The 27,867-nt window shown below is 41.6% G+C and overlaps 1 protein-coding gene across 1 annotated transcript in view; it reads right to left on the bottom strand.

Moving 5' to 3' along the window:
* PHEX (phosphate regulating endopeptidase X-linked) overlaps positions 1-26,120 on the bottom strand; it is a 198,516-nt gene extending 172,396 nt beyond the window's left edge. Inside the window, exons 1-3 of the mRNA XM_060234072.1 lie at positions 25,631-26,120; positions 21,547-21,615; positions 18,484-18,645 (exon numbers count right to left, since the gene is read on the bottom strand). Of these exons, the coding sequence (XP_060090055.1) occupies positions 18,484-18,645; positions 21,547-21,615; positions 25,631-25,754 (355 nt within the window). The 5' untranslated portion in view covers positions 25,755-26,120. The remainder of the gene's footprint in view (positions 1-18,483; positions 18,646-21,546; positions 21,616-25,630) is intronic.
* Positions 26,121-27,867: the final 1,747 nt, after the last annotated feature.

The raw sequence follows: 27,867 nt of genomic DNA, 5'->3' as shown, positions 1-27,867 counted from the left end.
GGAAGAATATGTGCTGCCAAAAAAAATGTTTTTCTGCTGGGTCTACACTGAGACAGATGGACAATACAAACAAAAATAGTTTATTGTTCCATGACAAAACTGGCCAAAGAAATGACAGCTTTCTTATTTTATAGCCAGTACCATGGGGAAGATTGGGGAAAAGTCAATAATTTTATTTTATCCAGCAGCATTTTTAAATCAGGTGAACTGGTAGAGCTAAGCAATACAGAAATAGCCATGGGACAAATATGAATGCTGCTTTGTAAACTGTACATTTTGGAACTCAAGAGCAGAAACAAGATGCATATAAACCCTCCATAAGTATTTGTAATGCATAAAACCACAGAGCTAAATAAAACTGTCTGATCTACTGGCATGAACTTTCAATATGCATAGGTGGTGTCTCTCTCCTGACCAAAGGACACCACGACAATCTTGTGGCTCAGATGGTGTACAGCCATAAAACCTCTCTCAGGAACCAAAATGATCTCATTTACTCATCCCTGGTTTCCCACATAGCCATTACAACAACAGCTCATCAGACTAACATCAGAAGCCTACACAGTTTCCTGACTTCTTCACCATCTAGTCTAGTGTGCTTTTTTGTAAGTAGAAAATTCAGCAGTTAAACAATACTGGTTTTGGTTACTCTTACAGCTTTATGCCTATGTGATGACATTACTTCCAGTTTGTGCTGGAAGTGACATTACAGCCTCAGCTTGTCATTTAATAGGTAAACGCTCACTCCTCTACTGTCTCCCATCATGTACTTGTGATGGGCTGACAACCATTGTAAGTTGGATAAACTATCATCAAAGAGTAGGGCTGCTTTGTGCACAGACAATCTTAGACTCAAGGTGGGTAGCCATATTATTCTGTCTGTAGCACTGGAAAGAGCAAGAGTCCAATAGCACCTGAAAAACTAACAAAATTTGTGACAGGGTATGAGCTTTCAAGAGTAACTGCTTACTTCTTCAGATAAATCTGTCCTATAATTTGGAGAGTGGAGTGATTTCAGATACCAAATTACATTAGCATGCTAATGATAATAGCAGGAGAATAGCAGGTGCAGTTGGATTAGGTGTGATATTCAGAGGGGTAGTAGGTGTGAAGAAATCACCATTGGTAATGTGTCCAGGGCCAGACTTGAGGACAACCCTAGAGCTTCTCTGCAGCTCAGCCCTAGTACTGAAGACAGAATGCCCTTTCTTCTTTGTAATTCAGCCTTGGCATTGACGCCCTCCTAATGCTGGATGCCCTTTCCTACCTTGGGCTGGTCCTGGAGAAGGTTGGGCAGAGGCTGGCAGAGGCTGTTGCAAGGATCAGGGAGGCATCAGAGTGGAGGAAGACCCCAGGACCACAGGAAGGGCAAGTGTCAATGTTGCAGCAGGCTTCCAGATGGCAGATAGTCCCATTCATGGCCCCTGCAGCTGCATGAGGATCTTGGTTGGCTGGCTCAAGTTCACTGGACTGAGAGGCCCCTGAGCCAGAGAAATGAGAGCAAGGTCTGAAGCATACCCTGCCTCAGCATCACCTAGCCAACCTTCCCAAATGTTGGGGCAAGCACACCCAATGCTGAAGGTGGGCTGGGGAAGTTGAGTTCTAGGTGGGCTCAGGGCCAGCAGGACCCATTGCCAGCTTGAAGGACAGCTCAAAGATCTACAGGGCAGGTGACCCCAACAAGTGCAGCTGACAGCACTCAGCAAAGGGATGGGGAAGGTTCTTGTAGGAGGGTAGTGGGTTTAAAAGGGAGATCCAGTCAGCAAGCCAGGGAGAAAACCATCCTGAGGACATGATGGTGAGGAGCAGAGTTACTCAGGCAGGAGGAGGAACAGAGTGAACCAACTCCCCTCTCTTCCTGAGGCTTGCAGAGTACTTTGTTTCATGGATTGGAAGAAGGTGGCATAACCTCTGGGATGTGGCCCAGGCATGACAGTAATGAGACAGGAAACCTAGGTTTTGATTCAGTTCAGCAGGATCCATGGTCTTGTATATAAGTTGCAATTCAGCAGTCTCTCTCTCTAACCTCCATTTGAAGTTCCTTTGTAAGAGCACTGCTGCTCTTAGGTCAGCAACTGAATGTCCTGGAAGGTTAAAACGTCCCCCCACTGGTTTTTTAATGTTGTGGTTTGACATTAAATCTGAGATTAGAAACCACAATGTTCAAAAACAAGCAGGGAACATTTTAACCTTCCAGGACATTCTGTCCAAGATAGATACAATTAACAGATGTTGGACAGCAGATGTTTCTGAACAATTTCTGCTTGAGAGCCACTACAATTCTGAGAATGCAACACCTAACTAGATGGACCAAAGGATTGGCACAGTATAAGGCAGCTTCCATCATTCAGTTATTGTAAGGACAATGCGCTTAGATGAATGTCAGTGTTCCATCCTAACTATGTCATACCAATTTTTTGGTTGTTCAGTAAAGCACTTTTTAATTCAGTACTGGGTGATCATTTGGATGCTAATCAAATTAAGGGACAGATACAAAGCCAGATCTGGAGTTCTCCCTTACTATGCAAAATTTCCTTGTGCCTGAGGGTGATTAACGTGTGGAATTCACTGCCACAGGAGGTGGTGGTGGCCACAAGGATGGCCACCTTCAAGAGGGGTTTAGATAAAATAAAAGAGGGGTTTAGATAAAAATATGGAGCAGAGGTCCATCAATGGCTATTAGCCACAGTGTGTGTGTGTGTGTGTGTGTGTGTGTATTGGCCACTGTGTGACAGAGTGTTGGACTGGATGGCCCATTGGCCTGATCCAACATGGCTTCTCTTATGTTCTTATGAGTGGAGACCAACCCAAAGGGGAGAGAGACACAGACACAGTGTATTGGGGAAAATCAGGCCACATATTTATTAATTAAAGGTTCCTCAGATCCTGGCATAGCAGAGGCTGTGGACATGGTGCATCTGTCATCTCAGCTTTCTCATAGGGAATCCTCCCCAGCCTACCTGTTGGAGGTAACTAATTAAAAAGAACTAGTTTTAGGGCTAGAAGCCTCTGTTCCTGCCCATCTTGGGGGTATGGTCAACATGCCAGCCCTGAAGATGGCTGTCTGCCAGGGTTCCCAGAATACCTTAAGGTGACCCCTTTTAGGATCATGCAGGGACACCACCTCTGCACATCCTGTACTATGTTTCCCAGCTAGGGATGCCAGGACCCCACTGGGCACCCCTGGGAATTTTAGGAGCAGAACAGGGGCAGATATGACATTAGTTAGCATGTCATCCAGTGCTCTAGGTATTACCACAGAGTTTCCAGAGTATCAGTTGATATGGCGACATCTGGGCTCTGTGCTAAAACTGAAACATGACAGGGCTTTTCTGCATTCTCATTTTCCTTGCGTGTAAATTCTTGTTTCTTGGGGGGGGGGGGGGGGTCTGTACCTCACATGTTTTGCTCCCTCTAGTGGTTGATTAATATTACAGTATTGATACCAGTTCATATCCAGCATATCTCCCCGCAGATTTAAACAGCAGGTTTTTATGATGGACATAAACTGGTGTAGTATTGAACTGACCACTAGAGAGTGAAGAGCAATAAAACACACACGGAAGAAACAGGAACTTACAAATGAGGGAAATGAGAATACAGAAAAGCCCATTACTTCAAACCATAGCATAACATTGTTCCCACCCACCACTGTTATCCCACTGGTCCCAGAGGTGAAGGCGATCGAGAGAGCCTAGCAGTAGTGGTATACCCATCTGAATTAAAAAAGGTAAAGGTAGTCCCCTGTGCAAGCACCATAGGCAAATGTTATACCTGATCCCAGCCAGTGCGTAAACTCCACAGGAGCCAGACAGCTAAACTTACCTGGCTCTACCACTAAACAAAAGTAAGTTATAATATGCACATCAATCCAGTTGTGAGACCACTAACCTACATGTCATAGGTCTCCAGGGGATTGTTCACACATGTAGGAGAATTAGGTGAAAATAAGGTGGCAAAATCTTATGGTGGCAGAATGTACTCCAAAATTTGGAATTATAGATAGTGGGTTCTATATCTACATGTTCTTTCATATTTAAAGCTTCCAGCTAAAAGAAAAGCAGCACAACAAGGAGGAAGCTTTCCTCTTTCTCTGCTAGCTTTCTGTTTGCAGGAAGTTTTCAAGCATAAGGAAGCATTCCAGAAAGTGATTTTTCATGTACTTCCACTAAAGGAGAAGGCAGAACATACCACCTTGGGTCTCTGTCATGTCATTCCACTATACAAGTGAACAAGGTCCTAATTGTGCAAGAGTTGCCCTGTTGATTGCAATGGTGTGTGGAACTCCATTCTGCATCGGAAGCACTTGCATGAAAGCAAGAGATTTCAGTAGTTCACTGTTGTGGGCCAGTATGCAGAAAGCCAAATGTTTCTCCATTTCAAAGTACATTATAGTTTTGTTCATTAAGTATCCCATTTTGTAGCCATACCATTGAGAACTAGAAGTTTATCTTCAATAGTTGAGTGCGCTATTCAGTAAGCAAGTGATAAAACTATTATGAATCAACAGGGCTTTTTTGTAGAAAAAGCCCAGCAGGAATTTGTTTGCATATTAGGCCACACCCCCTGATGCTAAGCCAGCCAGAACTGTGTTCTTGTGTGTTCCTGCTAAAAAAAAAGCCCTGTGAATCAACAACAGGGATGAGAGAGGCAATAAAAAGAACAGATTACACTCACACCAGAGTTGTACAGAGTCCTCTTTCTGGAGGCTCACAAAAGTCTGATCATATCTCAGAAAAAACTTCATTTGTTTTGTATTGCCATGATTAACACAATGTAATGGAATATTACCTTGGATTTTAAACATGCTGGTGTTCATTAGGTTATGTTTTCTTTAATTTAGTGAGAGTTACATATGCTTTTGAGTCCCAGCTAGTACTCCCAACTCAGAGGGGTGGTGGGAAAAAAATAAAATAAATCCTCTCTAGGAATCATTGGAAATGCCATAGTTTTATCAGTTTCAGCCAGTCCTTGAGAGGTGTAATGTCACTTCCAAGTTTTCCCAGAAGTAACATTATGCCAGCTACCTGTCTGCTCCCTCACTAAGTCTGGCAACTCTATCCTTAGGGCTAGCAAATCTAAATATGGGGCCAGCTAAATGACAAAAAACCTCTTCATTTAATAGTGAAACCCTTTATCTTTAGCATATAGAAGTGAGGGTAGCTAAGTTAAGAGAAAAAAAATCATTTAAAAGTGAATTACTTTTTAAGAACTCAGCTTGGAAATGTTGTTTTATGAGACTAAGAATGAATGGAGAGATTTAAAAAAACTCCCTTCACCATAACCTTACTGAAAAGCCTTAGCATACACATTTGCAGAAGTATTCTGCCATTCTAAATAACCTCCTATGTAACACTGAGATTTAGGAACGCAAGCATAAATTTATTGTTTCCTGAATAGCCATATGGAAAACAGTTGCATAGCATTTGTTCCGCAGACTGGAGATAAGGGAAAATTAAGTGCTTGCCTTCTGGTCAAAGTGCAGCCAGATTATAAAAACTGATTTAGTTACTATTTAGTTATTTGCAATACTCACAATGAAATAACACTTGCATTTAAATACTGGGATAGTATATGTTCTCAAATGCCATAAAAAGTTCAGGCACAGAGTCAGAGAAATGTAACAATAAAAAAGAATCCATTTACATTTTGCTCTCTCTTGACCTCTCTGAAAAGACAGTAGATAATCAGTTTCAACAGAAACATGTACAGTGTTGCATTTTCTGCTGTGTTAATATTTTAACCCCTTCAAGAAGCTCAGGATTGCATATCTATCTAGGTTGTTCTTTCCTGTTTATCTTCACAACAACCTTGTAAAGTCATTTAGTCTTCTACTCTTCTCTTCCCGCCAACCAAACATCTAGAAATGTAAAACTTCTCTCTGCCTTTCACTTTTGTCTAGTGATGCAACTTCCTATGGTAACCTAACAGTAGAGCGGGAGATATACCAGACTAAGGGCCTGTTCAAATGCACAGTCTAATCAGTTGTCACTGCTGTTTCCTACCGGAATAAAAGGGCTGATCAGACAGCAACATCTGCCTCCTTTTCTAAACCAGATTATTTTGTTACCTGCTCTTTGCGGTGTTTTTTGAGTTGTCCGGTTTTACCTCATAGTTTTCTCCATCTGGATAGTTCTGCTGTGATATTAACCAACTTCTAGATGTCTGAAGGCTGTCTCAGAACAAAAGGAGCCTCAGACATCTGGTTTACGGTCGCCATTTTTTTTACTACTTAGCGATATGCGCATGACTGCATAACCACATAATGTTTTCTGACCTATGTGCATATATACATAATGTGCTTGTGTGCATTATGTGCTTATGTGCATAATAGTGGGGAAAACAAAAAAAGAACTGCATGGTGCTGTTGTGTGGACAGCAGAAGACAGTTTCACCACGGAGTGATTCAAATTGCAGCATGGCAGTCTGATTGATAATATCTGGAACAAAGATATTCAGAACAGTACCGGGTCAGTTAACGCGAACTCGACACGCTGTGTAAACAGGGCCTAAGGTTTCCATGTTCCTGCTTGAGGCAGGAGGTCCTTCAGCCCTAGCAGCCATTGCCCGCCAATATTCCAATAGACAACAGGAGAAGAAAAAAATCAAATCACAAGCAGAAATGGTATGACATCAGTTCAGAAGTAACATCAGTCTCTAATCACAAGAAAGTCTGTTTTAACATGGTGCTTCTAATATAGCACTGACATCTTTTCCAGGTTTTTCATGTATGTGACCTCACAGCATTGCTACTGAGGGCCTCACCCCATGGCCCCACTCCCCTCAGACTCCCATTTGTTGCCAGGCACCAAACTATATACCAAAGTGTTTGAGGCAGGGTTGAAACGTTATTAATCTTAGTTCCTACCAATAAGCTGCTGTGACCTGGGTGGCTCAAGCTAACCTGATTTCCCTGTGTAAACAAGGCACCAAAACTGAAGGCTCTAGAGGGTTCATTTGCAAATGAGGAACCAGTGAGAGGCGGGCAAAGGAGAGCAACTAGAGTGCTGATGTTTCGCAAGAGTCTGGGCACTGTGAGCAAGAGAATGGAGTCAGCCTTTTGCTCTCTCCTGGAGCTTGAGCTGGCCACTCACCAGCTGCAGCCTCAGGCACATGAGCCATACCAGATGCCCTTACTTCTTCAGAAAAAAGAGTTGTTCAGCAGTTGCTTTTTAAAAAAAAACCTGTGTGTAACACAACAAAACACAGAAACACAACAACCCACCCACACCCACCACCAGTCCCCTCCCCAACAATTAGAGGGAATGCAAAAACTTAAAAAAAACCCAAATCTTCACAAATCACACTGTGCAACCAACACACAACATTAGAGCACTGACAACAAAACCTCACAGCAGCTGCTGCCCACCCCCAAACAACAAGGGAAACACCCGTAAACTCATTAGAAATATCTATCAACGTCCACAAAAAATAACAATAATGAAATCTGCAACCATCAACTAACACAACAAAATTTTAACTACAGAATTAACAACAGTGAATAAAACCCCAAAACCTCCCACCCAGCAACAAAAGAGAAAAACAGCAATACAACAGTAATATTTTAAATGTAACTATTTAAATATTTGTAAGACAAAATTTTAAAACTAAAACCAACTGCTAAAGACTAGGCCAACTCCTGCCCTCCAGCCCAACAGAGAACCCTAACCCACTCCAAGCAGGCCACCCAACCTAAACAGGATAAGCAAAGGGATGCTGTAAAAAAGAGTCCTTTTACTTCTCTTAAATCCTGTTTTTTAAAAAAAAATCCCCCAAACTTACCTGAAAATGTCTTCTTCAGATGTCACTCTCAGGAATCCAGTCCTCTGATCCAGCAGCCAGGCAGGCCAAGGCACAGAGAACAGCAGCAGCTGAAGCCAGGGACCAGCAGCTACACAAGGCTCTTAGCCAAACAGCCAGCCAGCAATGCAGTCCAGCCAAGTAAGCAGGACTCCTTAAATGCTCTCTGCCCATGCACAGAGCAGTTTTAAAAAAAACACTGTCAGGGCTGGATTAACAATTAGGCCAAATAGATACTAGCCTAAGGGCTCCCATGTCTTTAGGGGTCCCATGCTGGCTTCCCTCCCCCCATTCCCCCCCCCCCCTGTTTGTAGCCTTTGCAGCCTTCACTCACAGCCAGCACCTCTTTGCCCAATTTGCCTAGTGAGGCTGCTGCTCGCCTCGTTGCCAAGTCTGCCTCTCTCCCACAGCTTTGTCAAAAGGACTTTTGAGAAGATGCCTGCAGGTTGCAGTGGGAGCAACAGGTGAAAGAGCAGGTGCTCCAACTCTGAGATAATTTGCAAAGAACCCCCCAAGATTTTGACTGCCTAGGGGTCTCTATAGAGTTTAATCTGGCACTGCCCACTGTCCTGTGATTGGACAGAGAACATTGCAGCTTGCAATTCTATTGGTGGAATTGAAAGCAAACAATGCTGATACTGAATCAGCAGGTATTCAGGGCTGTATTTGGTTCAGCCAAACCAAATGCACACCCTGTTCAAGAGTTTAGATTTAGATCCATGTGATTACCACAGCCTGTTGTTTCCAAATAGGCAAATATTATCTCTACACAGAACTGGTCATGGAGAACACTTATTTTAAGTACTAACAGTCATGTCCATATTGCCTGTTTGTCACAGTGTTGTAACATGTTCAATATTATGTTTTGTTTTTTTAAAAAACTGACATTAAAAATGGTGAATGTCTCTGGGGAAAATGGAGGTGCGGGGTGGTAGGCAGAGGTGAGACACAAAACTGATGATCCAAAATGGTGATGCAGTGGGGAAACATTTCTGAATACAGGAGTTCCTCACTGAAAAATAGCAATTTCATATCTGGAGGGGGAAAATAATGGAAACAGGATTCAGAAACCATGGGGCGAGAGGGCAGAAAGTCTGAATCTACTCCTGGGGAGGCAGAATGTATTGGGGAAAGTTTTGCATAGTTCAGTTGTTTAAGAACTGCAATGCAGGGATTTGCACTTTGGCAGAAATGGTCTCAATTTGGTGTAGAGGTTAAGAGCAGTGGACTCTAATCTGGAGAACCAGATTTGATTCCCCACTCGTCTACATGAAGCCAGCTGGGAGACCTTGGGTCTGTCAGAACTCTTTCAGCCCCAACTATCTCACAGGGCGTCTGTTGTGGAGAAAGGAAGGGATGGCAATTGTGAAAAGCAGGGTATAAAAACAAACTCTTCTCCTTATCCTCCACCTCATAGAAGACAAGACACAGCTAAAGAGCTCTTAACAGTGCAATCCTAAGAGCACTTTCCTGGGAGTAAGTCCCATTGAATAGACTTTAGTAGAATTCAGAGTAGGCTTGCTTAGGATTGCTCTCTAACTTTTCTTCATCCCAGTATAACAACAGATACTTTCACAGTGCCACCCCAGTGTGTGAAAAGCAACCAGGCTCTGTAATAGTAACAGCTGAGATAGAACTCTGCCAAAGTCTCCTTGCTGCTCACATAAAATTGGGTTTAGAGAAGAAGGCTCCTGTTTAAAATTAATTGCTGGCTAAGGATCTAGTTCTTTCATACAAGAATTCTTCAGTGGGGCCATTTCCTTCCCATTTTTCTAAATACGAAAGTAAAATATTGTCTCAAGGGAACCTTAACACATCAAAACAATTGAAGTGTCCCATCCTAGAAACTAGCTAACTACAGATGTCAACTCCAAAACTTTAAAACATATGTTGATTATTTTCTGTCTGTACATATTGGTTATATGTCATCAAAGTCCCAATTCTGAATCCAGATTTGTATTTCAGGGTGTGGGTGTTTGGATGGGGAGGAAGTTAGGGATGCTGGCCTATAAGTGGGACCTGGGGAATCCCCCAGAATTACAGCTTATCTCCATAATACAGAGATCAGTTCCCCTGGAGAAAATGGCTGCTTTGAAAGGTAGAGTCTATGGCACTGAAACACCATTGAGGTCCCCAGGCTCCTTCCCCAAATCTCCAGCATTTTCCTAACCTGAATCTGGCAGCCCTACCCCATCCCTCACAAGTTCTCCGTGGGGGTCCTGCAACCCAAGGGATAAGTCATAGGAAATTTTACTGCATGCTTTCTAGCATGGTTATTTATTCACTAGGAATAAGGCCCATTATGGAGAAGAATAAAATGGGCTCTAGAAAAAGGCTCTGGGTGAGTGCCCCCCTTGATGTCCTCCCACCCACTCAAGTGAAGGCATTCACTCCCCCCCCCCCACTTCAAGGAAAACTGATCTCTGCCATCTGGAGAACAGTTGTAATTCTGAGTGATCTCCAGCCCTCACCAGGAGATTGGCAACAGTGGCTTCCCAGGAGGGAATGCCATTGTACCTGAGGTCCCACCCCTCTTCAAACCCCACCCTCTCCAGGCCCCACCCCTTAAATCTCCAGGAAATCCCTAACCTGGAGTTGGCAACCCTATCTCCTTCCCTTTATCTACGTCTCTGACTTCAGCTTTCCATTGCCTTCCACCTCCTTGCAGCCTCTACCCAGGAAAAGGACAGTCTTGGGGAGGAGACCAAAGCAGCTTACATCATTCTCATCTCCTCCTTTGATCTGAACAGCCCTGTGAGGCAGGTTAGGCTGGAAGTCTGTGACTGGTGCAAAATCACCCTGTCAGCATCCATAGCAAGAACCTGGGTCTGGCAGACCCTGCTCTGAAGCCTTAACTCCTATGTCCTCCTCAAACTCTACCACAGAATCTTCAGGAATTTTCCACCAACCTGGAAATGGCTGCCATAGTCAGGACTGGCCCCAATGAGTTCTGCCTCAAAGGCCTTCAGTGAGATACCTTTCAGACCAACAGTCTGTGTCTGATAACATTGTTGGTCTTAAGCACAGGACTTCAATCTCTCTCTGTGTCTCACTTTCCTGCCTTATCTCTCTCTCTGTATCTGGTCTGTTGCCACAGGATGCCATTATTTCAGCCAATCAAGGGAAGGGTTTCTTTCTCTCTTCTGTTAATCAGTGTGACAGGCAGCTCAGCCAATGGGAGAATAGGGGGAGACAGTAACTGTCAGAACTAAGGTTGGTTGCCTTTTACTGACAGAATCAGCTTTGCTGGCTAGCAACAGGCACTCAGGCGGGAGAGCGGAGTGGACTCAACCAATGGTATGCAAGTACTCTTGATTGATAGTTTGACAGGCCAAAGGTCGATGCACCACAATCCAACCCAATCTAGCAGGGAGCTCAGATTTGCCAAGACGAAAAGGGTTTTATTATAGAGGATTGCCCTAGATCCAGCATTCAGCAAATAAAAATGTAAATTGACTTTAACCTTTTAAAAACTTAATCAGTAATACTCTGGAAGTGATTACCTAACATATAAAATATTTAATTTCCAGAAATAGGACCCAAAGAGGAGGGGAAGAACAGCTGGAGACCCTGGAGAGCCACTGCCAGTCTGAGTAGACAATACTGACTTTGATGGACTGAGGGTCTGATTCAGTATAGGCAGCTTCATATGTTCATATATGTTCATATATGCAGTATCTCACCTAGAGCATTGTTTCACTGCACCCAATACATTTTCAGAGAACAGGATTTTAATTTGTGATATGACAAGTTCTATTAAAGAATGAGAAGATGCTTTCATGTAAATTTCAGGGGGGAGGGTATGTGTAAGTTTGTGAATGCCCTTTAGCTACTAGAGCTGTGAACAAAGTGTTGGAAGGGTCTAAGGCAGGGGTGTCTAACCCATTTGTTACGAGGACCAGATCTGATATAAATGATACCTTGTCGGGCTGGGTCATGTGCGTCACAAAATGTAATGCCAGGTAGCAGAGATATTAACATTATAAAGGACACAAACAAACATGATTAAAGATTTTGTATTTCTCCCATGTGGTCAAGGGAATTGGGCAAAGGAAGCTCTGGCTCTTTCCCTCCCTCTCCAGCCTCAGTCAATAAAAGGAAAAGAGGCTTAGGTCAGTAGCTCTGCTGTGCAATTGAGAACAAAGCAAGCTCTACCTCCCTAAGGGAGGAGCCACAGCCAATGAAGAAAATAGAGACTTTGCTCTGTAGCTCCTGTGCAATTGAGCAAGCCTGGCAAGCAAGTTGTTACACAGAAGGAAGCAAGAGAGAGGGAGAAGAAAGCAGACTTGCTTGTGGGCCTGATAGGAGCCCTCTGGGGGCCTTATTGGCCCCTGGGCCACACGTTTGACACCCCTGGTCTTTCCCAGAGACATTCGCCTTAAACAGAAATAGCCAAATTCTTCCATTTAAATGTGAATTCTCCCCTGAAAAGTTGTTTAGGTACTGGACTGTCCCAGTCATGTCCCAATTTCTGCTTCTCCTGCCCACAAATCAGCTGAAATTTTGCAGCCCCACCTAGTCAGTAACTTTGGCTACAGACCACTGAGGATAGTACTGGTTTCCTTTGCTACACAAATAGAAGGGTCAAAATATTTTCTTTTCCTTTAGACGCACAGAAAGTCAAGGTGACATGTCAGTTTACCACTTTATGTATTTTGCCTGATTCCAGTACTTTCCCTAAGCACCTCTTTCCCACCATCCAGTTCCAAAAATACATTTTAGACAGACAACGACATAAATTTTGAAACCATTCAAAAACATAGTCATCAGTGGTCTCATTCTGAGGCTGTTTTTTTAGTAGCAACTGAAAATCTAGCTTTTGTTCTTTAATGTTGATTGCTAATTTCCAGGGTTTTTTTCTGGGGGAACACACAGGAATAGAGTTCTGGACCCTCTTCATGGAAACAAAATTCTCCAAAAAGAAAGTCTAAAAGTTCATGAGGGACAATGGGAGAGCATAACAGTCTTTTATCCAACAAAGTACATTAAAACACAGTTGCTTCCAAGGTCATCGTTCAGCTTTAGGTATCAAAGGCAAGACCCGAGAAAGAACTGAGGAAGTTGGTGACATGTCTAAAGTTTGGAAACTGCTTTAAAGTAGAAGTTCATAGCACATGAAAATAATATTGTTTCAAAGAATCCCATGCATGTCTCCTTTTTCTCCCTCTTAAGAGTTCCAGGCCAGCATCTCTTTTTCCAGAAAAAAAGTCCTTACTAATTTCTAGATTCTTGTTTGAATCACCTTCATATGGTAGACCAATTTCCATCACAGGTTGATGCCAGATAAGTGTTCATCAGGAATAGGACCTTTGCAGCAGTTGCCCCAACATTATGGAGGCCTGCGTAGTGACATCACAAGGAGACAGATGAAGACACATTTAGTGCCAAGCCTTTAATGATGGGTCTTAATTATGCATTTTAGCAGCTAATATGAAATTCAGCCCCTCCAATGACGCTAGTCCTTCCCCCCCCCCCCGAATTAATTAGGAAACTACCAATTTGGATAACAGATTATTCACAGGGCTTCCTCTGTGCAGAAACATACTAGAACGCAGTTCCGGCTGGCTTGGTGTCAAGGGGTGTGACCTATTATGCAAATAAGTTTCTGCTGAGTTTTTTCTACAAAAAGCCCTGTGTGAAACAATTGTGATGTCTGGGGGTGTGACCTAATATGCAAATAAGTTCCTGCTGGGTTTTTGCTACAAAAAAGCCATGCTGAAGAATATCAGCAACTTTTAAAAATGGCTGTATGACCAAACTCTATTTTCAAAGTTGTATGGTTTTCTTTCATGAAAGAGAAATTTCACAATAAGGATTGCAAGCTCCATGACACAGAACCAACAGTTCAAAACTTTGTAGGTCTGTTGTGGACAAATTTCCATAAAATCAGAAGCATCCCAGTCATCTGGTCAAGATTATGGCTGCCACTTTAGGTTGGGAAATTCCTGAAGATTTGTGGAGAGAGCCTGGGAAATGTGGGATATGGGGAGGTACTTCTGCACGATATAATGGCATATGGACCATACTCCAAAGCAGCTATTTTCTCCAGGAAACTGATCTCTAGTCTGGGGATCTCCAGGTCCTACCTGGAAATTGGCAATCTTAGCTCAGGAGGTACAGTAATTGCATATATTGAACATTCCAAAGGACAATAGCCATAAGTTCCAGAAAGGTGGGGGAAAAGGTAATCATGCTTTTCTGTTCTTAATTTCCACTGTGATGTTTAAAGTGCCTAATCATGCTTATACTGAGATTTAGGAGTTCCAGCAGAACTCTTTGGGCTCACAGGAAAAACAGAAGCATATCTTCTGTCTCAAATCCAAGCTAATCATATATCTAATAATCAATTGTACCCCGATCTGTGGAACCTTAAATCTGCAAACTGGGACCAAATGAACAACAGAAAGTCTTCCCTGCATACTTGGGGGGGATGCCCACGTTTGCAGAAAAAAATCTAAGAACCCATAGGGAAAAGTAGGGTGTTAAATCTCTCAGAACAAAGGAACACTGTCTGCATGTGCAGACAAAGCTTTTCTGTTGGAGCTGATGTGAGGAAGCACTGCAGGCATTTTAGTGGCTATGCCGCTACAATGTTACCTGGCTTTGACTATGATATCCCCTGGGTCCCAGTGCTGCTCTTGCAGTCACCACTGTGGCTGACAGCATGGCTACTGAGGGTCCTGGCATTGGTGCTGCTCCCACTGTAGCCACTTCCAGCATTGCCAGCACAGCCCATAGATCAGTGTTGCTCTTTCCATCTCCACCACAGTTTCTACCACCCTGCCACAGCTCTCACCTGCACCAGGGGTCCCACTGCAGAGCTAGGATAATCCCGGCTGTGTCTAGAAACACATAAAGAGGCTGGCCCACCCTCTCCCTGGATGGGAAGGATGCAGCTGGGCAGAATGCCAAAGACTGGAAGGGAAGCAGTGACAATGGGGGTTAAGAGCAGCACGGGTGGGCTAGAGTAGCAATGATGGAGTGGGGCAGAGGGGGGGAAGGAAAGATGGAAGAATTTCACTGCATAGATGCTCAGAGGCAAGTAATCTCTTCCCATACCTATCCTCCTCCATCCTGTGGTATGTAATATCAAAAACACCTGCAAGCTGAATTTACAAAAAAGGTGCATTGATTTCTTCAAAGAGAAATAATAATAATGATGATGATGATGATGATGATGATGATGATGATGATAATAATAATAATAATAATAATAATAATAATAATAATAATAATAATAATAATAATAATAATAATAATAAAAAGAATCAATGGCTATATCTTAAAAAGTGAATTTAAGAAAAATAAATTCCCCTCCTACAATGCTACTTTTTGAAATAAACAAGTTTAAGGAAATCTGTGAAAGGCCACACAACATAATCCTTTTGAATCAGTTTACAGATATAGCCACACCATAGTCTCAGACACAATGCATCGTTCTCTCAGAATACCTGAGACAAAAGGCTTTGGACTACATCATACTTCAAGGTAATCCAAATTCTGAATCCAAAAATCCTGAATAAATGGTGCTAATTACAGAAATTTGCATGTATCTATGTATTTTTTTAATTGATTCTGCTTCTATAGAAAATCAAAGTGCCATGGTACATGAATCATAACATGTGATTTGTGTGGCTCTAGACATGAACTTTTTGGAGACTCAAACACAAACCTGGTAGCACCTCCCACAGGAGAAAATAGACAAAAACTGGATGATCAGAACCAAGTCTGTCCATTTTGCTAATCAGGTATGCAGCTTCAGAAGGTAAAATGGCTTCTGCACTCCAAGTAGACATGGAAAGAAGCATCTTTTGCATCTGAGATTACCATTGAGTTTAAGAACATAACATAAGAAGAGCCATACTGGTTCAGACCAAAGGCCCATTCAGTCGAATATTTTGTTCACACGATGGCCTGCCCACGTTCAGAATGACTGCATCAGCATCCTCCTGCCCAGCTGATATAAAGAAACATACTGTCTCTGATATTGGAGGACAACATGTAATCAACATGTTATGTTTCTAGCCCTGTCATCCATGAATTGTCCACTTCCCTTTTAAAGTCTTCCAAGTTGGTACCCATCATCACATCCTATGGCTTAAATGAGTACAATGTTCTGATCAATGTCTGTAATAGTAATAATAATAAACTGACTTCCACAAATTAACTATGTGCTGTCTGAATCTCCTGCCCTTCAGTTACAGTGGATGACCCTGGGTTCTATTATTATGAGATATGAAGAAAAGCTTCTCATTGTGCACCCTCTCCACACCATGCATAATTTTAAAGACTTCCATCATGTCTCCCCTTATTTGACTCTTCTAAGCTGAACATCCCTAAGCATTTTAACCAATCTTCATACGGCAGTTGCTGTAGGCCCCTGACTATTTTGGTTGCTTTCTCCATCATTCCTGCCACCCCCCCACCAAGCATGACAACATCCTTTTCCAGGTGCAGTGACCAGAACAGCACACAATATATAACCATATTAACCATATATTTGTATAAGGGAACTATGGTAGTGGCAGTTTCATTCTCTGCTCTTTCTCTAATTATGGCCAGCATAGAATTTGCCTTTTTCACATTAGTCACACACTGGATTGACATTTTCATCAAGCTATCAACTCCACCTCAAGATCCCTTTCTTGGTCTGTTGCTGTCAGCTCAGATCCCAACAACATTCATATGAAGCTGAACTGGGGTGGTTTTTTTCTGTCCCAATATGTATCACTTCATACTTGCTCACATTAAATTTAAGTTGCTGTTTTAATGCCCATTCCCCCATTTTAGACAGATCCTTTTGGAACTACTTACAATCCATTTTTGTTTTAACCATCCTAAATAATTGGGTGTCATCTGCAATCCCTATCTCTATATTATCTGTAACAAGCTGAAGAATTCTGGTCCCAACATGGAAGCCTGAAGGACCTGGCTGCTTGCATCCCTCTACTGCAAGAACTATTTACTCCTCAGCTTCCTGTTTTTTAGCTAATTTCCAATCCATAAGAGAACTTATTTCTTATCACATGACTAAATTTTGATCTGAAGTCTTTGGTGAGGGACTTTAGTCTATTATCACATATCAATTGTCCTTTCCTTTTTAATCTCCAGGTGGAATAAAGTGATGTGGTCTGCACATCCCTGAAGACTGCACATACCAGTGTAATTCACTTGCCTTTGTTTAATGCTAAATATCAATTTGAGGAAACGGTACAAGGTCTACCTTCAAAAATATATATAGTCTTATGCTGGTGTACAAGTATTAGTCAGTGATTTTAACTTGTAGTTTAAGCCTTTAAAAAAAACAATTGCAGACAATATTTTAAATTGTTACAGGATACACATACCTTCAGAGACATTTGAGACAGTGTGGTTTTCTTGTGACTAATAGTGTCAAGCTTTCAGAACAACTACATGGGTTGATAACATGTAGTAATTCATTTTTACATTGTTTTTTAGTAGAACAGGAACACAAATTCTTGATATGCATGTTTTTACGTGCAGAATTATCTGCACTGGTGTTTGTTGTAATATGACATTTAACCCCCAGTATTGGTGTAGAACTGCATGATTTTGTTAAATGAATGCTGGAATTTGCATGCTAGGAATGCTTAAAAGTTAGCTTAAAAATCCTTTTACAGTTGGTTCTGTCAAAAGACTGCAGAGTAAAGTTTTTTTCTTCTGACTCACAAAGGTGAATGGGGTTCAATTATTTTAAGCCTAGGACCAGAGAATACATGTATCAGACTTTTATTTATTTATTTCTGTGCTGCCTCTTCCGAGTTCTGCTCAAGGCAGCTTATAATTAAAAAACAGAATATTAAAACAAAAGCCACATGTTCCTGTTGAGAGGATGTGAGTCTACTGCAATTCAACTTTATGCTTTTGGTGTTTGCAACCAATAACTACTTATTTTTATAACTAAATATTTTTAAAATTCTAAAAATTGGACGGATTGGGTCTCAGCACTCAAATAAAGCCTAAACTTGCTTTATCCTTAGCAAGGTCAAAGGTTCATACTTCAAGTTAGATATGGGATAGGAGAAGTGAGTTTTAATTTGAAGGAAAATCTCTGAAGCAGGCAGTACTTGATCACGGCTCATGGAGAGCCGCATTTGCAATTACCATCAACTAGCTATATTTACTTCCAGGCCTACACCTCAGGGAAGCTTGCAGCTTACTTGCTGTTCTGGCAATGACTGTTTCAAGGTGGAAAACACCTGCCAACCACAAAACTACTGGGTAGTCTTGTCCACTTTCCTGAAACATGGAGCAGGTGTCTCTTTGGGGAACAGTTTTCAGAAAAGCCAGAAGAGATTTCCAAGCCACTGAGTATCACTACACTAGCGAGTCTTAGTGACAGCTGACAGGAGAATTTCTTGGGGAGTCTAGCAGATGAGACCTAGGCCAGCTGAATAAATTCCACATTCCCAGTGGCAGAAACAGGTACCTACGGGGGGCTTTTTTTTAACCAGAGTTCTCATATTTCAATTTCCCTCTAATTATATTCCTAACAATGGCAATTCCATACATTACATTCCATGCATTAGTAGACATTGGACTTTAGTTCATAATACCTTGTCCAAACAAGAAAATCCAATCATGAATGATTGCTATAGTACAATATTCAGCTCCTCCCCTTAGTGTTACAGCCTCTTGAAGTTTTCAATAAGAGCTACCTACCTTTCAATTTGAGGTCTACATTGTGCCTCAGCCAAGGATAAATTCCATGACTTGAGGAATCTTCAGGAATGGGATTGTTCTGTATCCATCCTTCACATGCAAACCGGAAAAAGTTATCACAGGGATCCACTGATGTGTTTAACTTGTTCATGATGGCTGCAGCTGGAAAGAATCACATAGAATATATTTACATTATAAAACTTTAAATGTGACTATGCAGGAAACATTTAAAGGCCCTCTGAATTCTTGGTTATCAATTCTTCTATTATATCATCTACAAATTCCTTTCGTCAGGCTCCTTCTCAGTTGTTTTCAGATACACAACTTCATTACCTGTGCATTAGAATCTTGGCATGGATATACTGTAAGAATAACAGTGCAATTCTATGCAGTGTTATGCCCTTCTAAAGGTGAAAGACATATAGGGAACTACCAGGAAAAGTTGATGTGATGGGAGCAGCCCAGTCCTACTTAAGCAACAGGGTGGGAGGGCTTGATCTGAAATGCAGCATAGACAGATGAAAGGAAAGGAAAGGAAAGATCCTCTATGCAAGGACCAGTCGTTTCCGACTCTGGGGTGACGTTGCTTTCACAACATTTTCACGGCAGACTTTTTACAGGGTGGTTTGCCATTGCCTTCCCCAGTCATCTACACTTTCCCCCCAGCAAGCGGGGTACTCATTTTACCTACCTCGGAAGGATGGAAGGCTGAGTCAACCTCGAGCCGGCTACCTGAAAACCCAGCTTCCACCTGGGATTGAACTCAGGTTGTGAGCAGAGCTTTACTGCAGGTTTAACACTCTACACCATGGTGAGTGTTTAATACTTGGCCTTTCTCCCTTAATACGGTGTCCTAGACATTATCCTCCCAGTGGGGCTGCAAGACTGTGGGTGCATTCACATTACACTAAATAATGTGTTTTGCAACTGGATTTTTAGTGTGTAAGAATAGCAAAATTACAGTGGCAAAACGCATTATTTAGTGTAGTGTGACTAACTGCTGCATAGCAACCTCTGCCTCTCAAACCTTGCTGTGCTTTATCATAATACACAGCTTAGTAAGTCTTCAACCTGCATTCCAAGTCTCAAAACAGAATCTTCTAAATTTTATGCTACTAATTCACTAAATTATTTAGGCTAATTATTTATTGCTGGTCCTCTGTGCTTCTCAGCTGCAAAATGTCTCTTAGAGTGTTTTGCAAGAGGTGAAATGCTTTGTCTGAAAAAGTTCCTACTGGTATGTTATGTGCTTGACATTACTCATAGTCTACAGCCAGCAAGATGGAGTGATTAGAGTTTCTGACTAGCATCTGGGGCACCCAGGTTCAAATCTTCACTCTTTCATGGAAGGTCACTATGTGACCTTAAGCCAGTCACCCTCTCTCAGCATAACTTACTTCAGAGAGAGGAGAGGAAGTTGGAGGTGGCTTTGGGTCCCCATTGCGGAAAAAGCAAACATAAATATCTAAATTAAAAAAAAATGGCTTATCTGCCTTCAGCTAACTAGGACTTTTTCTGCATATATTTTTATTGGTTCTGCCTCCATGCTGCTTCAGTTTATCCCCTGATTTCCATCATGCATTTTTGTCCCTCCAGTATTTGCTTTGAGTTTTCTATTTGTTTGTTTGTTTCCCTAATCCTTTTGAGACCAATTTTACTCCATTTTTTTCCTTCTGTAACAATTCTGAGTCAAATTTAGCACAGGGGTATTGAATTCATTTGTTATGATAGCCAAATTTGACATAAATGAGACCTTGCCAGGCTGGGCCAAGTGTGTCATAAAATGTAATGCCAGGTAGTGAAGATATAAAGGACAAAGACAAATACAATTAAAGATTTTTAAAAACTTTTTTAAAAACATGCTTAAAACACTAGCACTCTTGCAATATTTTGTTTATTTAACATTCTCTGCCAACTGAAATGTCTTGCTCTGAATTATTGCATCAAAATCTAGAGACAATGCCTGAACTGTAGCAATCTTGGGTATGCTATTCAGGTGTTGCTCATGTGTGTTTCTGTAAGTCGCAAACCCACTTTGGGTTTATTGACATTCATTGCAGAAATCTCATGGTCAATGCTTTGAGTCTAAAATCCAGAGGAAAACATGGATTGGCTGGACATTGTGAGCGTTTGTACTAAATTGCTTTTTGTCCTGGTCAAGAACATGTGAAGGCACTATGACACAGACTGAGGGCTATGAGTTTATCTACAGTCTATGTATCTATGTGTTTATCTATAGTCTTCCCCAGAAAAATAACTACAACTCCTATGAAATAACAACTCTATTAAAAAGAGGAGGGGAATCTAGCTGCACCCAGAAAAGCTCTGGCATAATGAGCATAACAAAAAAACACACACACACTTTCTCTCTCTGTAGCAAGGCAAAAAGCTCGTACCTTGAATAAAATTTTGTTGGTCTTAAATGTTCTTACTTTGTATTTCTCTTGTGCAATTGAGGGGCTAGGCAAAGTAAGCTCTCGCTCTTTCCCTCCCTTCCCAGAGATGAAGAGGGGGACAAGCCTCAGCCAATGGAAAGAAGAGAGGCTTGGCTCTGTAGCTCTCCTGTGCAAAACAAGCTCTGGCTCTTTCCTTCCCCTTCTCCTCCTCCCCAAGGGAAGAGCCTCAGCCAATGGAGGAAAGAGAGGTTTTGCTCTGTAGCTCCTGTGTGACTGAGAGAGCCTGACAAAGCAAGCTGTGACAGAGAAAAAAGCAAGAGAGAGGGAGAAGGAAGCAGACAACAGCCATTTGCTTGCAGGCCACATACAAGCCCTTTGGGGGCTGGATCTGGCCCATGGACCACATGCTTCACACCCCTGTTAGACACACATCCATCAGTTTTATCAGCCAAGCTTTGCAAAAAAGAAAAACTAGCTTCATAGGGATGCAGCTGAATTTCAGTTTACCATGAATAGGCTGCATTTTGATTTTTCAAAGTAATATTTTCTATTGCGTTTTAAGGCTTCTTGAGGAGAATCAGTCATAAGACTACTGGACACACCCATTGTGTCTTTCTCGATACCAGTGTCCCTTTAGTGTATTTCAGGAAGGAAATGCATCATTTACCTGCTTCAATGCATTCAGAAGTCAAGCAAACCTCTTGCTTAGGATGAAATTTTATAAGGCCTTGGCAAGCTGCAAAAGGAAAAAGAAACATGAATTAATATTTATTTTTCTCATGGCAAGGAAAAATTCCAGCAGTTGCTGAAGCTTCAAAATCAACGCAGACTAACAGTAGGGACTCAGGAAATATCTGGGGACTTTGGGGGTGGAGCCAGGAACAAGGTTGTGACAAGCACCACTGAACTCCAAAAGAAGAACTGGTCATCACATTTAAAGGGACTGGGTCCTTTTAAATGCCTTCCTGCCATTGGAAATAATGGAGGAAATAATGGGGATCATAGAATTGGACCCCCTGGTCCAATCTTTTTGAAACGGGGGGGGGGGGGGGTAGGAGAAGTACCAGATGCTATGCTGAAAATTTGGTGCCTCTACCTAAAAAAAACTGCCCAGAGCCCAGGGCCAGACCTGGGGAGAGAGGGGTAGCTTGCCCTAGGCACAATCTGCGGGGCACTTAATTGGGCGCTCCCTAAAGGCAGGTGGGAGGAGCAAGCCAGCAGTCCCACAGAATGGCTGCTTTCGCAGCCTCTGTCTTGTGGAGAAGTGGCGAAAGCAGCCTTGTACCCCCCCACCGATCTGCCTCCCTCCCCATTTAAAGACCCTGCTGGCCAGCTGGCTGGCAGAGGTCTTTAAACGGATTGGGAGGGAGGTTGGCTCCTTTCACCACCTCTCCGCAAAGCGACGAGATGGTGAAAAAAGCCCCCTGTCTCTGATCTGTCTCCCCTCCCATTTAAATGGGGGGGAAGACATATCAGCTTCTTTCACCACCTCAACCCGTGCCTCCAATCTGCTTCCACTCCCATTTAAATGGGGAGGGAGGCAGATCAGCTCCACGAAAGCAACCCTGCACTTCTGATCTGCCTCCCCCCCCCCCATTTAAAGACTCTGCTGGACAGCGGGATCTTTAAATGGGGAGGGAGGCAAATCGGCTGCTTTCATCCCCCTCTCCACAAGGTGGAGTGGCACAAAAACAGCCCCAAGGTTCCCCCTCCCCTGGGGGGGAGGAAGCAGTCTAGTACTGGTGCTGCCTTCCCATTTTTTGAGTGGGGGTGCATTTTTTACTCTTGACCCCACTCAAAAAATATGTAGATTTAGCCCTGACAGAGCCCAAGATGCCCACAGATTGATTCTCCATTATACCCAATGAGGACCAGTCTCCATGGTATAATGAAGTGACCAGCAGACATTCAACCACCCCTCTCCCTGTTTCTGATAACCCTGAAGTGGAGGGGGGAAGGGCCTCCAAACCAGGGGATCTCCTGCCCCAACTGGTGATTGGCAAGCCTAACAGACCTGCTACTTCCACGCTCTCACAGGAGTGTAAAATCAGGTAATCCTACAAAATTACATTTTGTATTCCTAGCCCCTCCCCCTCTGCATGTTACAGTTGTTGTGTGCTCTTAAATATATTTTCCAAGTTTTAAATGCATACAACACACATGTACCACGGACAACTGGGGTTGCTATAAAGAGAAAGGCAATTGCAAACCGTCTCTGCTTATCCTTTGCTTTGAAAAGCCCATGGTCAAGGGCTTACTATGAGTTGGTTGCAACTTGGCAGCATACAAAATTATATTATATTATATTATTATTATACACACATACACACACAAACATATACCCCAAAAGTTGTGAGAGTGCTATATATTTACCTTCCTATTGTGTGTACAGTTATATACATAGATGTTAACTGGGAACAGAGAGTGACCTTAGATCCTCATGATACAGCATAGAAGCTGTCCAATACCAATTAGTATTACTCTGACACTGTAGACAATAGGATTGCATGTGGTGTGCATGTGATATAACTGCTAACTCATGAAATAGCTCTCAAAATCACTTAGTCTGGCTAACTTCTGGAACTGTTGAAAGATCTATTTTTCCAAGTATGTAATAGCCAAGGATAAACAGCGGTTTTATTAATGGCAGACTTTAAAAATCTCTCACATACATTCAAATGTTTTATTACTTACAGATTTATATATATATTGCTGTTCAACTTCAGCATTGGGAATGAGATGCATTAACAAACCTACAACCATTTTTTTAAAAATAAAAAACAGTCTTGGGAGGCAACACTTTTTAGCAGAGTTGTGTTATGATGGTATATACATCTTTCCAGATGCATATTTACAAAAGTAAATACATATCTGATATTCCACAAGGAGCATACATGTGAGCAGGAAAATGGAATGTTCTACACACTTTAGAATGTAGTTAATTAATTCCATAGGGATAGCTGTGTTAGGCTGTACATCAAAAGTACACAAGTGTCTGGTAGTACCTTAAAAACTAACACATCTCATTTCACCATGAGTTTTCATGAGTCAGAACTTACTAACTCGGAGTGTACACTCCTTCGCTTGGTTAAATATTTATTAGGAGTGTGGGGAAATAATAAAATTCAATCCAAAAGAGAAACCCATTCACCTTGAATAAGTGTGAGATGTTTCCAAGCAATAGTGAAGAGGGATAAACATCACATCTAATGCAGGATATGAGATAGTAGAACAAATGAACAATTGTAAGGCGGGGAGGGGTATGTAGGGTTCCAGCATTTCATTTCATCTGTTATTATATTTGATGTTTATTCCACTTCACTGTTGTTGATTGGAAGTGTCTCACACCTATACCTACCAGTGAATAGGTTTCTCTTTTGAACTGGAACTTATTTTATACCAGCCTCTCTCTGTAATACCTCCCCACGCAACTTAATATTTAGCAGAACCCATGGATGTACACTTATAAAAAAAAAGAAAGAAAAAAAAAAGCAAGTTCTGCCTCATGGTGTCTCAGAGTTCTGTCTCATGAATGATTTAATAACTTGCTGGACTTGTGTATTATAAGTTTAAAGGTTAGGGATGCCTGACATATACCCAGATGTTATCTATATAATTTGTTAAAGGTGTTCAAATATTTGGTAAAATCAGCTAGATTATGTGAACACACAAGAACTTTGTTCTTTTCTTAAAGTTAATAGATTTGGCTTCATGTGAATTAGGCAAATGACTATCAAGTCCTATTTTCACCCAAAGAATCCTGGGAAATGTGGTTTAATGAAGACATTGAGAATCATATAGTAGCAATCCCACCCTCCATAAATAATAGTTCCAAGATATCTTGGGTATAAGAAATGCTATTGAGACAATCACGGCATTATTTTATTTTATTATATTATTTTTGTTTTCATAAGTGGCTCATTGGACTATACACACAGAAAGAGAGACAGCAGTATATCGTACAGTAGTCGCCATCACCCATGTAGAAAAGCACTCACTTATCAGGGAAGAAACATTTCTTTTTTTAGCCATGTCAGTTTTATGACATCCTAGACTCTTTTTCACCCAAATATATAACTTGCCTGTGTGGGGGGGGGGGGTTAAAACACCCTTGTGCAGGCTGTCTTAATAACTGCCTTGCCCTGCACTTAAATATGGCTTTGATTTTGAAACTCTAAAGTTCATCTAGCCATCTTTTAACTATTGAGAAATGTAGGTATGCCCTATCCAAACCACCTGTCGAACTTTTAGTCAGCCATAATTAAATTGTCAACAAAGTATATGCATTACAGTTCCATAGCTTTTACAGAAGGGACATTAGATCTTTTGATTCAGAAATTTCATGCTAACAACCACCTCAGGCAGATTTTGCAGAGTGTGGGAAACAAATATTTTAAACATATTATCAGTGCATTTTAAATAAATAATCAGTACTACAGATATGCACAGTTATTCCAGTTTCTATATGTACAGGACAAGTTTAACATTCTGCAGAATAAGAACAGGTTGGTTGCAGCCTTTTCAGAATCCTAAAATAATAGGATAGGAGCGTTATGACTCTAAACCATCTAATGCAGTCCTTTGCACAGAGGCAGGGATCCTCCACCAACAAAACTTTAACAGTTCCAGTTGGGAGGAAAAACAGAATGTGATCGGCATAGTAAACCCAATATATAAACAGCAATTCCAGCAAGGCTTTTGAAGAGCCTTTATAAAAGCCATTTACCCTAGCCACAAATATTGAAACTTACCCAGGAAAAGCGCAATGCCAAGCACAACCGTGCTGCTTACAAACACACCAAGGGCTATCCGGATAATTTTGCCGGCTGCTGTCTTGCTGGCTGGCACTGAACTCCCAGCTGCCTCTCCTTCCATCAGGACAGATTAACAAAACTCTCCGAAAGAAGTCTACTTTTCTTTCTACTGCTGTTTGTTGCTGTTCAGCTACAGAGACATCCCAACCATGACTACACTTTTCCAATCTCTCTTATTTATTATAACTAAAGTTGCTGTCAGGAGCCATTTCCAAGTCCTTCAGTCTTTTCAGAGTGGGGGATGGGGAAGCACATCAAATGTGGTCTTAAGTTTCACCTCCAATCGGGACTTGGAAAGACAAGCAGTGACAATTTAATTTATAGCTCTTGCTGCTTGCAGTGTCTCTGTGAGCCTGTTAGCCAGACACATTTTATCAGCAATTCAGGGCATAAACATTTCACAATGTTGCCCAGATGGCTCAGCTATTCCAGCTTCCAGCAATTAAAAAAATCCTGTCCAATAAAATTTAAAAAAAATTGAACTTCTGACAAAAGTTTTGCAGATGCTAAATTGACAGGAGTGTTGTCTTGCCACCTATTTAAAAAACCTAATTATCTGCTGACTATAATTCCTTTCTGCCTTAGCTGCACCATTTGTCTTCATTGAAGAGAGACATCACCATCATGCACAAATTCCTTTTTAAAGCTTGCAAGGAGCTTGGGATATCTTAGAACATTTTTATTTTGGGAGGTTTGTGTACAATACCATGTGCCAAAAATCAGAGCCATGCTTAAGTGCAGGGCAAGGCAGTTATTAAGACAGCCTACATAAGTGAAAAACCCACACACAGGCAAGTTATATTTTAGTGTCTGTAGTGCTTTTGTAAATCCTAGCCAAACATAGTATGGTAAGGCCAGACAAGCTGCAGGCATACCCACCAAATCTAGGTTGGTAAATTCCTGGAGATTTGTGAACAGAGCCTGGGGAGGACAGGGACCTCAGTGGGGTACAATGCCATAGAATCCACACTCCAAATCATCCATTTTTTCCAGTGGAACTGATCTCTATAATCTGGAGATGAGCATTAATTCTGGTGGATCCCAGGTTCCACCAGGAGGCTGGCATGCCTAGCTAAGGACAGTGCACTGATTAAAGGATTCTGTTCTCCAGGGAAGAACCTCAGACACAGGCCTGCTGAGAGTCACCAGAGAAAGAAGCCCTCTAATCCTTCTTAACATTTAGAGACCCTTGCATTCTTATGAAAACACACATGACCATTTTTAATTTTTTTTAAAAATTATAAATCTCAAAAAAGAAAAGTAACTATAATAACATTGGTGGCAAGCCTACACGTGAACATCCATAAAAGGTTTCCAAATAACTAAAAATATGTCCATACAGTATTGTCATCTATATGCCATATGTTCAACTGTTGATCAGGTTGTAAAACAGTCAATCCATGGGGTTATGAGAGGTGAGCATTTATCTCTCCAGAGTTGTTACGGAAGTCTAGCAACAGTAAAGGCATGGAGGGTCCATTTTTGTTGGCCATCTCAAAATAGATAAATATTCAATACAAAATCGATGAGTAATTACTTCCTCCAAAAAAGACCAAACAACTGGACATGCCCAAAGCATATGTTTAAGAGATGTGTACTGTAAATTGCAATCCCAGCAATGAGACATTTCACTTAGTCCTTTACTAAAAAGGCACTGTGGTGTCCAAAAAATACAGTTTTTTGCAGATTAAGTCACATAGAAATAACAGGTATAAAACTCAAAACCAATTCCCATTGGATATGACATGTTATATAGGAACAGGTATGCTGCTATTGTCTTCCGTACTGGCGCCTTGGATGCCTACTGGGCTTCCCTCATCTTCTACCCCATTCAGTGGTCCTGCCCAGACAAAGTGCTGCAAATGATTTTACATTTTTAAAGGTTAGATATGGAAGTAATGGCTTTGTTATGAAGAATGTTTCCAACTAGCCATGTTTACAATGCCCTACATTAATTTAATAATGCTTGATGCTAACAGTATTGCAGTTGGTTCCCGATTGATTAATGCAATAGGTTCAGGTTCCCAATCGATTAATGTCTAAAGACAGAGAGGATTACATTTACCTAGAACCCACCCTTTAATACTGGGACCCTATATACCAGATGTGCAAAGGAGTTGTGGCTGTTGGCGTAATAGTGAGAGTATTACTAATAATAGAGAGTACTACTCTCT

Source organism: Heteronotia binoei, chromosome 3, assembly GCF_032191835.1.
Source record: "Heteronotia binoei isolate CCM8104 ecotype False Entrance Well chromosome 3, APGP_CSIRO_Hbin_v1, whole genome shotgun sequence".
NCBI classification, from domain to species: domain Eukaryota; kingdom Metazoa; phylum Chordata; class Lepidosauria; order Squamata; family Gekkonidae; genus Heteronotia; species Heteronotia binoei.
The sequence above is the reverse complement of the archived record's forward strand: the minus strand, read 5'-3'. Positions and strand labels throughout refer to the sequence as shown.